The sequence below is a fragment of the Puma concolor genome, chromosome D2 (assembly GCF_028749965.1).
Source record: "Puma concolor isolate L17-30 chromosome D2, mPumCon1.1.hap2, whole genome shotgun sequence".
Lineage (NCBI taxonomy): Eukaryota > Metazoa > Chordata > Mammalia > Carnivora > Felidae > Puma > Puma concolor.
This window is the reverse complement of record NC_141677.1, coordinates 79,863,005-79,875,100: the sequence shown is the minus strand read 5'-3', so window position 1 is coordinate 79,875,100 and position 12,096 is coordinate 79,863,005. Positions and strand designations below refer to the sequence as shown.

The 12,096-nt window shown below is 42.9% G+C and overlaps 1 protein-coding gene across 3 annotated transcripts; it reads right to left on the bottom strand.

Annotated features, from left to right (window-relative positions):
* Positions 1-2,083: 2,083 nt before the first annotated feature.
* Positions 2,084-11,171, bottom strand: PSTK (phosphoseryl-tRNA kinase). Of its 3 annotated transcripts, none has more exons than XM_025917986.2 (6): positions 10,819-11,168; positions 8,455-8,746; positions 8,023-8,221; positions 6,117-6,192; positions 5,528-5,621; positions 2,084-2,352 (listed from the first exon to the last, which is right to left on the bottom strand). In XM_025917986.2, the coding sequence occupies exons 1-6, from the start codon at positions 11,032-11,034 to the stop codon at positions 2,156-2,158; spliced, it is 1,074 nt and encodes a 357-aa protein (XP_025773771.1). In that variant the 5' UTR covers positions 11,035-11,168; the 3' UTR covers positions 2,084-2,155. The 3 variants fall into 3 exon arrangements, with proteins under 3 accessions (XP_025773771.1, XP_086537221.1, XP_086537222.1); XM_086681095.1 differs by lacking the exon at positions 10,819-11,168 and adding an exon at positions 10,583-10,812; XM_086681096.1 differs by lacking the exon at positions 2,084-2,352 and adding an exon at positions 3,362-5,127 and having other exon boundaries at positions 10,819-11,171.
* Between the last annotated feature and the right edge of the window lie 925 nt (positions 11,172-12,096).

The following is a 12,096-nucleotide window of genomic DNA, read 5'->3' as shown; positions in this document are numbered from 1 at the left end:
CTGCTGGTTTCTGTGTACTTTGCAAAAGTTTGATTTTTTAATTTGGTTCAGATCTTACAAAGTGTTACTAATTGGCTTCTTAAGAATATCCTAACTACTGAGCATTTAATAAGCAAAAAAGACCTCAGCTCATCTATAGTAACTAAAAGGGAAACACAGACAGTGAATGTCCCCAGAACCCCCAAGTGCCAACTTAATGAATCTTCTGCCCTCCCTTCCAAATGCTAGAAAGCCAGTAAAAGGCGTTCTTGTGGTTTAATGTCCAATTGAAACTAATCTCAGCAGCACTGTTGAGAGAGCAGCAAGGAGTCTGTCCAAACTGTCAATAACTCTCTTCCTTGTCAGATCTGAGGCTTGTGCCATCTACGATTGTATTTCTCTTGTAGCTTCACTCACTCACCGCTCAGATCCACGTTCCTGCAACCATTTCCAAATCTGACTTGGCTCTAGTATTTTTTTATTGCCAGGAGAAACAGGTTGCCATCATTTGGAAGCTTTTGCAATTCAAACGAAAGCAATACTCTGAGATAGAAAATGAGAGATTTCATTAAAGAAAGAGGAAGGACTCTCTCATTAAAACCAGTTTATTAACTCTATATTCTGGGCCCAATAGTGACAAACACTTTTTTCTGACAACTAAAGATAGATGTTTTGAAGGTACATTTTAATTTAAACAGAGAATATCTTTTTTTTTCATAATTGTAAACTAGAATTAGAAATCTAATTTTCCTAGGACTTAAAAGAGCACAGTCCGTGTTCCAAAGGCGTCAGTGCTTGAGCGCTACAATTAATTCTAAATGCACTAAAGTTTTTGAATCAAATCTACCTTAGAAACTTTTTTAGTATTGTATTTTTTAAAAAGATTTAGGATTTTATTTAAATTTTCTGTGAGTTAAATTTTATACATGGAAAGATGATACTATCTTCCATTAAGTGTTGAATATGTTTCTCCCATTTTATTTTTAATCAAATATTTTATAGAAATGAGCTGCTAGGAAAAGTTGAACGTGAACTATTTATAGTACTTTGCTGTGAACAGGCAGTGCTCTGAAACTAAAATTATTTTTGTTCAGTGAACATAAGTTTAGATTTTTAAAGTTCATAGATAATTTATCTCCACTAATATTTTTTTAAGAAACTGTGAAGAGATTAACAGGGAATAATTTCGTTTCAGATTTTACTAATCTAGTATGTAGCTACAACTTCTTGAAATTCAAGTAAAGGCTAGACTTTTACTTTGAATATTTGCCACTGCTATTTCATTTTAGAAATAAGTGTTTGCCATTTATCTGCAGAATTGTTTGACAAAGGGGATATTCCTTTAAAAATGTTGAGATAAACTTCATTTTAAGTTTTACAAAGATATTTATCAAGTGGATGTATTATTTTTAAAGAAATTCCCTGCTAAGGACTTTTTCATTAAATAATCTTATTAGAGGGATTATGATTTCTACAACTTGTTTTTGTTCATATGTACTTTGATGTAAAGAACATATTTTATATGCAAAACATAAAACCTGAGTATGGTTGCAAAACACTACATTGTTTAGGGATTCCAGAGAGCAGTTTGATGCTGAAATAACCATATCTAGTCTGTAGTTCATATTGTGAATTAAGCTTTGCTTTTGTAATACATGAATAAAAAAAATAACACTTCTATTGATCTCGATTTTTCTTCTTTGAAAACTAGGGTCCAGTTAGGTTTTTAGTAATTTTCCCGTATGTAAACTGTTAATTAAAAAAAAGGGCGGGGGGGTTTATGGCTACATTGGTTTGAATTTGTAGAATGCCTTACCCATGAGAAGATCTGTCACACGAGTTAAAAACAAAAACAGCTCCATGTATCCACGTCTTGTCTTCTTCCTTCTCTGCCTTATTGACGAAGACTCCTGTCCCCACCAGCCCTACCCTAAGGGTTCTGGCATGTAAATGAGGAAGCCTGCTGCCGATACTCAATTGTCCACGTCACATCTGACAAGCCACCAACTGAAGTAGTTTCTGTTATGACAAATGGATCTTTAGAATGGACTTTTTTTTTTTTTTTAAACAAGTCTGGCAATTCACACCACTGGCCTAGAAAATATCCAGTAATGCAAAATGGTTTTATTTTGCAAACTCAACCAAAATCGGATATTTGATTGTAAGTTCAAAAGTTTTAATGCTTTGAAAAATATTTCTGGACAATATTATCTTTCTCATGATGAAAAAAAGCAATAGCATCTGATACATTGGTGGTTTCTGGAAAGCACAGGTACTTTTTGTTTCCTTGTCTTAGGTCTTCCAAAAACTCTGCTTTGAGCTTGTTGAGTTCTTCTGCTAGAAGCTTCAAGTTGAAAGGAAGCACTCGTTCCTCTAAAATGAAAAGACATTCTCAAATTATTTGTATAAACTAAATCAGGCCAGGCTGTCTAACAACATAGGAAATTAATTTGAATACTTCTGACAAACTGATCAGATTTTATTACTCACAGTTGAGCTGGTGTACTATGTAGACAAAAGGTCACACTGACGTGATAACAAATCTTTTAAATAACTTGGTATGAGATGCATGAGCAGAAAAGATAAGCCTGAAGGGGATTTTTTTGTTGTTGTTGACAAGATGGTTGGTTTAGAATGTTCTTGAGCTAACAGGTAGTAAGGCAAAAAAAGCAGGAATAGGAAATGACAGTGTGGTTGAAACTGTTGTAAATAGTCTCTAGAGCAGATGTCCAACATAGAACTTCCTACAATGATGGAAATGTCCCGGATCTGCTCTCTTCAATACAGCAGCCACTAGCCACGTGGGTAATGTGACTGAGGAACTAGATTTTTATATTAAACAGCTTTATTGAAATAAATTTGCATACTATATACCCTTTATTAATTTAGACTCCAACTCAGGGGGCACCTGGGTGGCTCAGTCGGTTGAGTGTCTGACTCCTGGTCTCAGCTCAGGTCATGATCTCGAGGTTCAGGAGACAGAGTCCCACGTTGGGTTCTGTGCCTCTAGATTTCTCCCTTCTGGATCTCTCACATGACTGAACTCAAGCAACATGCGGACTTCTGTGATGGCTTCTTTCACTTAGTCTAACATTTTCAAGGCTCATCCTGGCTCCGATGAATAATGCTGACGCAAACATTTGTGTTCACATTTTTATGTGAACATACGTTTTCACTTCTCTTTCTTGGCAGTGCAATCGCTGGGTCCCGTGGTGACTACACTTACTCGCTGCAGAAAGTGCTCGGTGGTTTGCCAAAGCAGCTGCACTGCTTCCCATTCCCACCAGCAGCGGACGAGGGTTCGGATTTCCCCACGTGCTCACCGCCTCTTGGACTTTCTGATTCTGGCTGGCCTAGTGAGTGGGTGCAGTGGCCGCTCGTGGTTTTGGTTTGCGTCTCCCTGATGACTAATGATGTCAAGTGTGTCTTCTTGTGGTTGTGGGCCACTTGTGTATCTTCCCTGGGGAAATGTCTATTCAGATCCTTTGCCCGTTTTTAAAACCGGGTTATCTTTATTAATTGAGTGGTAAGAGTCCTTTATCTGTTTTGGATGCAAGTCCCTTATGAGATAGATGATTTGCAAGGATCTTCTCCTGATCTGTGGGTTGTCTTTTCATTTTCTTGGTGGTAGGAGAAATGAATTTCTAATTTCATTTAAGCATAGATCTAGATGCTATGACCACCTCCCTCACCAAAAAAAAAAAAAAGTTTTTTTTTAATGGGTGGGAAATAAGTCAAGAGTGATTTGAGCGTAATCCTATCTCCTCCCCTTCTCTTCATTTCATACAGAAGACAAGGCAGGCAAATGATTGAGCCCCAGCTCCTGCAACTATTTCCAACTATTTTTGTTTTTATTCTAATTATGCTGCTGTTTCTGTTCCAGGCCCGTGTTTTTCAAACTCTGGATTATAACCTACAAGTGAGATGCAGGTTGCAAGCTGTGTTTATCTAAAATGGAATCAAAAAGATCATAGAAGAGCTCACCAAACGTGAGGGTTCTGTGAAACTTGTTGCTATGCACGTGTGTGTTCGTGTACTGAGCTACAGTCTCGGGTACAAGATAAAATCTGCTTCTGGATCGTGGTTAAAAAAAAAAAAAGTATGAAACACACCATATGGTTAGTGTATTGTTTCTTTTTCCAAGAAACTGTTGTAAAGGTGTTAATAATAGATGCCGATGATGCAGGGAGCGTAACAGAAAACATAAACTAGAGTCAGACTTGACTCTGAACCCAGGTTGTCCACGTATCTAGTAGCTGTTCAGCCTTGGGTAAGTTACTTGATCCTCTCAGAACCTTCATTTCCCCATTTATAAAATTACACCTACCTCATGAGGCTGTCAAGACTGGAAACAGTATGTATAAGGCACTTAGCATGTAAAAGCTAAAGAAACGGTAGGCTATTATTTAAGTCAGATTTTAAATATAGTGTAGAGTTCAATATTTAAAAGCGAAAGGAGTAATTTTTTTTAATATTCATTTATTTTGAGACACAGAACGAGAGAGGGGAAGAACAGAGAGAGAGAGGGAAAGAGAATCCCAAGCAGGCTTTGCACCGTCATCACAGAGCCTGACACGCGTCTTGATCCCATGAATCATGAGATCATGACCCGAGCCAAAATCAAGAGTTGGACGCTTAACCAACCGAGCCACCCAGGCACCCCTAAAGGAGTTCTTTTATAAAACGACCACACATGCCATCTAAGTTCAGACTGACAATCCACTGAGCTTGCTGACTGGACATGTGGCCCCTGACCACCTCTCCCCATTCCTTATTTCACCCGATTCAGTGGCCTCTTTTCTGCTCTAAGACCTACCAAATAACTTCACCTCGGGGTTTCTGCACCTGTGTCCACTGCGTGGAATGATCTATCTCCAGATATCTGCATGCTGACTCTTTCCGTTATTCATATCTCTGCTTAAATATCACCTCTGAGAAGCCTTCCTGATTACCCTTTAAAAGAAGCTCTCCTGGGTGCCTGGGTGGCTCAGTCGGTTGAGCATCCAACTTCAGCTCAGGTCATGATCTCGCGGTTTGTGAGTTCGAGCCCCGCGTTGGGCTCTGTGCTGACAGCTCGGAGCCTGGAGCCTGCTTCGGATTCTGTGTCTCCCTCTCTCTCCCCCTCCCCAGCTCATGCTCTGTCTCTCTCTGTCTCAAAAATAAAAACAAAACAAAAAAACATTAAAAAACAGTTTTTAAAAGAAGCTCTCCCATCACCCTCCACTGCCTTACCCTACTTTATTTTTCTTCAGGGCACCAGCAGAGACTCATGTATTTATCTGTCTGTCTCGTCAAAGTAATGTTCTGCTCCCTGCTGACACCCCAGTATCTAGAATAAAGCCTAGTACAGAGTAGCCACTCAATAAAAATGTATTGGATGGATGAATACCCTGTTCTGGGGGTAGAATTTTTAGTTTTCTATAATCCAGTTGCATGGTGAAACTAAAAACGATGTCAACGTTGTGACAGAAAGCTAACCAACTACCCAAGGGAACAAGAACAGCGGGAGAGTTGTATCAACTAAACCCCACACAACTGCTCAACATACCTTTTGCTTCCTTCATCGTCTGAGAGACAATCCTTCGGAGCATCTGATCGGCTTGATGAAGAAGGTTGGTTGAACAAATGATTCTGTCTGCTTCCTATGCAACACAGACATCGTTACTGGAAGTTAGGTAGTTTTATAAAAGAGGTGGCTAAACTGTGATGTGTTTCTGATGAGACTACAAGGAAAGTTATGGTGGCTTTTCTGTTCCAGCTGTCCCTCCCGAGATCCCATCTAGATGACGGGGGCTGACAATCTGTCCAATAATGGGCTCTCCATCTACAGCGTTTGTCACTATGTGCGGTGCAAGTGCTCCTGTCCTTGTCCGTCTCAAGCTACCAACACCAACATATGTTAACAGGCTCTAATATTTCGGAAAATGTGACAGTCGGCTTTGACCAGCTGCTGCACGTGGCCACCAGGATGCCACTGCAGCCAGTTGTCATAAGTAGAGTGCTGCTGAGATGCCAAGGCGGTGACAAAGGCATTTTTCACATTTTACTCATATTTTTTTTTACATTCAGCTCAGAAAGACCTTCCTTCAAACAGTTGTACCTTGCCATTTATACCACATCTATATTGGAAGATTTACCTTTTGTTCCACATTGTCCTCAATATATTTTACTGGATTTTCCAAAGCAGTAAGCAATAAATCAGTCAACTTCAGGCTAGAAGAGAAGGTGAGATAAAATGAATCCTTCTATCAAACATCTTTTTTAAAAAGAACCTGTGTTTATGAATACTGAATTGAATTCTAGAGGAATAAACATGCTATAATCCAAAGGATCCTAAGCCAAAGGGGTAAAAATTGAAAAGATTTGGAAGCTACCTTCTACTTACAAAATCCAAATGGAGAAGCTGAAAACAAATTATAAGGCAAAAGAATCCCCTTATTTAAATTTTTTTTTTCAACGTTTTTATTTATTTATTTTTGGGACAGAGAGAGACAGAGCATGAACGGGGGAGGGGCAGAGAGAGAGGGAGACACAGAATCGGAAACAGGCTCCAGGCTCTGAGCCATCAGCCCAGAGCCTGACGCGGGGCTCGAACTCACGGACCGCGAGATCGTGACCTGGCTGAAGTCGGACGCTCAACCGACTGCGCCACCCAGGCGCCCCAAGAATCCCCTTATTTAAAAAAATACTAATTTTCTAAGACTCATTTCAATAAGCTTTGAAAAGAAATTCTCTCTTTTCCCTCATTAAGTGCTACTAGAACTCTACTTTATTTCCTCAAGAAGGGACTTCTTTCTGGCTTCTTATTTACTGGATGGGGATTAGCAAAGTTCCTCGCTGGTCAAGGGGCCATGGAGGGTTCAGGTAGAATCCATTCATTTACTACTATGTATGTGAAACTGTGTGCTATAAGTTGGGGTACGGCAAGATCCCTACACTTTCTAAGTCCAGCAGTGGTTACATCATGTCCATTAGGAGACAGATAATTAAATCAGCAAAAATGTATAATTTCAGACAGTGACAAGTGGATAAGTGAAAACAAAGTGAATTTTAAAAATTAGCCATTTAAAAACTGCTGGTCCCCTGTGGACAACAGTTAGGCAGGAGCTAAGAAAATGAGGGCAAAATAGCCCTAGAACTGTGCTGTCTGAGAAAATAGCCACTAGCCACATGAGGCTATTTAAGTTTACAGTAATTAAAATAAAATTTAAAATTCAGGCCGCCAGATGCACCGGCTATATTTCAAGTGCTCAAGAGTCACATGTGGCCAGCAGCTACTACACTGGACAGTACAAATGTAGTACATTTCCATCATCTGCGAAAATTCCATTCGAAATGTGCGGCTGTAGAACTCTCAAGACATCTATCACAAACGAAAGCATTAGCACCGCAGCCCACAGGCATCACATATACGCGGTGGTGTAACTGCAGGGGGGTCTGAGGCAAAATTAGGACTCCAGACCACTTCCACTCTCTTTCTTTCTGTGAGAAAATTACTGGGCAACCTATTTAGACTGTGCTACTGTGGCAAGAGTTTTAAAGATGTGTCCAACTCTGCATTCCCTGCTCTGATCTCTGGGAGAACATAGTTTTGTTTTTTTTTTTTTTTAAAGTTTATTTATGTATCTTGGGAGAGAGAGAGAGAGAGAGAGAGAGAGAGAGAGAGAGAGAGAGAGAGAGAATCTCAAGCAGGCTCTGCACTGTCAGCACAGAGCCTGATGTTGGGGCTGGAACTCCCAAGCTGTGAGATCCTGAAACCAAGGGTCAGATGCTTAACCAGACTGAGCCACCCAGGCGCCCCTGGGAGAACATAGTCTTAACAAGAGCACATGTGCGCCAGCAAACTTGGGTTCACATCTGAGCTACCACGAGCTCGGGGACTCTGGGCAAACTAACTTTCTCACTCAGTTGCCTCTTCTCTAGAGAGGAGAGAGGGCAATCTCCATGTTTGTGTAAAGGTTAACCGAGTGGACCTGGGTAAAGCCAAGGGCACGGTGCTCCCTCAGGGAGGCACCCAGCTAAGGTCAGCTTTGCGTAGGATACCTGGCTTCAGAAGAACATTCTGAACTCTCAATTGTGAGGCTGTTGTGTTCCCAAGCATTTTTCTCGGGGTTGGGCTTTTCCAGCTTTCTTCCCATCAGGTGGATGGTCTCGGCAGGCAGCGCCTGGGGTCTCTGGCCATTCCTCTGTAAACAGGTCTCCAGAGAACAATCTAAAAAAAGCTGGCAAAAGCCTAATGAATCTGAAAGCAATGTGAAACCATGAAATCAGTGGTGCACTATTTTTTCCAAAATGCAAAATAAACAAATCAGGCAAATTATCACAGCTGTGGCAGGAAAATACTGAACATCTAGCTTTGAAAATTAAGTAAATCTATACTAACTTCCTGATCCAATTCAATTCTCACTAAAAGCAGTCGTGATTTTAATATGCAAACAAGTGTCTGTGTGTAAGAAAAAAAAATGTTTTAATTACATTTCCGAGCCAGTTGGTAGACTTCGTATCTCATACTTTGATAATAAAAGTTGTCATCTAAAATCAAAAACAAAGGTCTAGAAACAGCAGTCTTCGTTAAGAGATAGCAAGACCGGGCCTCCGGTGCAGCAGAAGATATCAGATCTTGATCCTTTAAGCAGGTTATAAAATCCTCCCACATGGCTTCAGTCCTGTTGGGTGGGGTAGACATCTGACACCCGTTAATGACAGCCAACAAGAAGTATTCTAGGTACTTCAACAGTTCCTGTCGAAGCAACTTCCATTGGGATGGCTACAAAAGAGGGAAAATCACAATTTATATTGGGCTTTGCTCAATAGGGTGCTCCCGCTTATCGCCTTCCACCCCACGTGAACATCTCAGCTCACAGAGCCAAACCGTGTGGAATTCTCTGAGCACAACTTGCTTCACCTTGCCTCCTATGTCTTCCGATATCCTGTTTCCTCTGCCCAGAAACTCCTACTCCCTGAGGATAGTCCTCTGAAGTCTCCACGGACACATCCACGCAGGAGGCAGCTCAGACCCTCCCTTGCCTACATGACATCCTGCTTTGCACAGACGGGGTCTCCACCCTAACGGGGCTTACGCTATTTAGGCATTTGCACATCTCTAACTCTCTGCTCAATCAATAGTCCATGGTCTAACTGGCCTCCAGCAGACGGTCAGGCACGTAAGAGGTGCTCCAGTACAGAAAATGACTGAATGAGTAAATAAATGGAAGAATGAAAAGCTGTTACCATCCAAGAGAAATGAGCCAAAATCAATATCCTGACAATATAAAATTGGCTTAGACAAAGCAACGCTGGTTTGCCCTTGAGATGAGAAAAGCTGTGGACAGAAAAGATCTGCCGAAAGGCGCCTGGGTCAGGGTGAAAAGCCTTGAGGCTCACAACAGAGTTGGAATGGGATGGGGAAAGCTAGACTGAAGGGAAGAGAATAAGTAACTTGAGAACATAGGTAATCTTGTGCCATTCAAGGACTGTGGCGAGCAGGTCCAGTCTGGAGAGAAAACATAGGAACAGGAGATAAGGGTCCCTCTCCTGCCTGTCCATGCCTTACCACATCACTGACATTATAGCACATACAACAAATACATCAGCTAAACCTACGGAGAAGGAAAACACGATCACTTCCTAAAAGGTGAGATTTCCTACTCATGGTGACTAGTTGAGTCCCACAGTCTCCGTCTACAGGGAGGAGTGGAAAAACTGTAACAATAAAAGTGAGGAAATGGCCCAGTAAATACAACCATACATCTCACCAACTTTCAGCTTTCACTCAAGTGGCGAAAATACTATCATCCAACTAAATCTAGTGCTACCAGGGACTTGATACTGTAGTCATCTCACAATTAGAACAAGAACGGGACAGAATACATACAGTTGCCAGCCACCGAACGTACTATAATTTTATATATAGAGAGAGTGGAATCACATCATATTCGTATTTTATTTAGATGCCTCCACCTACACACAGGTACTGAACGACAAATCTATCTCAATTTTTCAGAATCTGTCAAAGAGTATTTAGTCTAGGGGGAGAACGAGATGGGAGATATGAATCCACTCTTCCCCAGAGGTCGCGCTTTTCTTGTGCTTCTCCAAGGGGATGCATCTCGCTGCACAGAGTGTGATTTGAAGGCTTAAAGAGAATCTATAAGTACCTATATGTAAGTAGGTGCCTAAACACAAGCCCATTACTTCATCTGGTGGTCACCTGAGAAACAGCCGTCTTTTCCTAATGCTGGCAGAGGCAGATTTACCCGGAAATGAGTGAAGAGAGAGCTTCAGACACCAGCCCCTTCATTTGTACAGCTTTCTATTGTCATGGGAGGGAACCTACTAATTTTGTTATTCATAATTTTGTATCCTTTATCTTAAAAAAAAAAAAAAAAAAACTCCCCAACTGTGTAAACTTGAAGACCCACAAGGATTCACCGGTGGCTGGACGTTAAACTGGCTGTGGTTTTTAAGAGATTCTGTCCCTCTCCTAAGTACGATCTTCCTAAAGGACTTTTCAAAAGCATACTTGTCTATGGGGGTGGGCGTGGGGGAGCGGAAGGGTACCATCCTGCACGCCGACAAAACCTAACGCCGTCTTAAGACTCACTGTATGCAATACACAAACCGTACAGGCCCCAAATATACACATAAATCTCTGCGACGAATCCTTCTAAGACGGAGTCGACACATTCTACGTTAAACCAACTCCACTTCTCTCGAACTCCAGTCTCCCCCGCTCCGTCAGGGCCGCACCTCCCACACAAGGGGCAGTCCAGCATTTAGGTGGAACCCCTCTATGTCCTTCTGCGACCACAGGCTAGGCCCCGCCCCCTCCGTACTCACCAACGGCCGCGCGCTCGCCTCCTCGAGGAACGCGTCCGGCATGACGTCATCATAGGCGACCACGGCGACGGCCCAGCCCCGCTCCTGCCGTAACCGGGGGCTTAGGGCCCGCGCGAAGGTCGATTTTCCTGCCGCGGGCAGGCCGCAGAGGAGGCAGAGGCCTAGCTTCCGCGGCCCCTCGCCATGTACTCCTCTGGCGTCCTCGGCGGTCTTCATGCTGTCGCGGGAGACGGGAGGCGGCTGGGGACGTCGTCTCGGGAACCGGCCGCGCAGCGCGCACGCGCAGTCTCCCACAGCCCTGCCGCGCCGCCTGGGGCCGGGAGAGGGCACCCGGCGGGTCTTCCAATCCTGGCCCCGTGCGCGGCCCGCCTGTTTGCGAGGGCTCCCGTTTGTGAGGCGAGTCCTCTGGGCTCGGCGGGCCGCGGTGATGCGTTTCCTAACCTCCGGCCATTTTCCAAAGGGTCAGAGAGGTGGCCTCAGTGTTCAGTTAGATTTGTCCTCCCCGCTGGAAACTTGCAAGCCACTAGGAATTGCGACTCGGTCTTGCTACGACCAAGTACCCGGCCCTGGAAGATCCCGGAAGAAGCTTTCGGCGTCTTTCTCCAGCGGTCTTTGAAAGGTCAAGTGCTGGAGGTCAGCATAGCAGGCGAAGCTGACAGTCCCACGGCCGCGCTCCTCTGCCCCTCCTAAATGTGACAGGTGGCAGGGCAAAATAGTTACTGTGCCCTGAGTTACAGCAAGTGTGAGGAAGTGGAGGGCGGATAGAACATCCCTAGACCTCAGTTCCAATGCTTTCATGCAGAGGACAGTAGGTATTGTCGTGTTCAAATACTAAGCTGTGGAGAGGTATAAGACAAACTCCCTGTGTGCAGATGTAGTGTAGAGAAGTTGAATTCGGATTCTAACTTACACCTTATTTTAAAGGGGGTTACTTCTTAGTCGTAAAGTGGTATGTTCAAAATGTGAACAAGTGAGGTTAGAATCCACATACAGGGGCAAAATACAATCGGTAACCCAATGTTAAATCTGGTATAAATTGACACGGCACGTGTATGTACATTTTCTTTTCTCTTTTGAAGCTGAGCCACGAGTTAAACATACTCTTAATTTCATGACATTTTGCCATTGGTCCAGTGCAAGAATGAGGAAGGAATATTATGACAGTGGGGCAGCAAGCCCAAGTTCCCCAACCGAAAGGCAGTATGGCAGTGGTTGCTGAGTTGCAGACTGCCCCAAACTCAAATATATGTTGTCAGCAATGAAGATACAGAACTTTGA

What these genes read in the sequence shown, in the direction of transcription:
- PSTK (XM_025917986.2), bottom strand. Translation starts at nt 11,034, where the DNA reads ATGAAGACCGCCGAGGACGCCAGAGGAGTACATGGCGAGGGGCCGCGG. An exon ending in GAATGTTCTTCTGAAGCCAG is followed by an intron (nt 6,193 to 8,022) that starts GTATCCTACGCA and finishes CTTCTCTTCTAG; the next exon opens with CCTGAAGTTGACTGATTTAT. An exon ending in AGGACAATGTGGAACAAAAG is followed by an intron (nt 5,622 to 6,116) that starts GTAAATCTTCCA and finishes TGTGTTGCATAG; the next exon opens with GAAGCAGACAGAATCATTTG.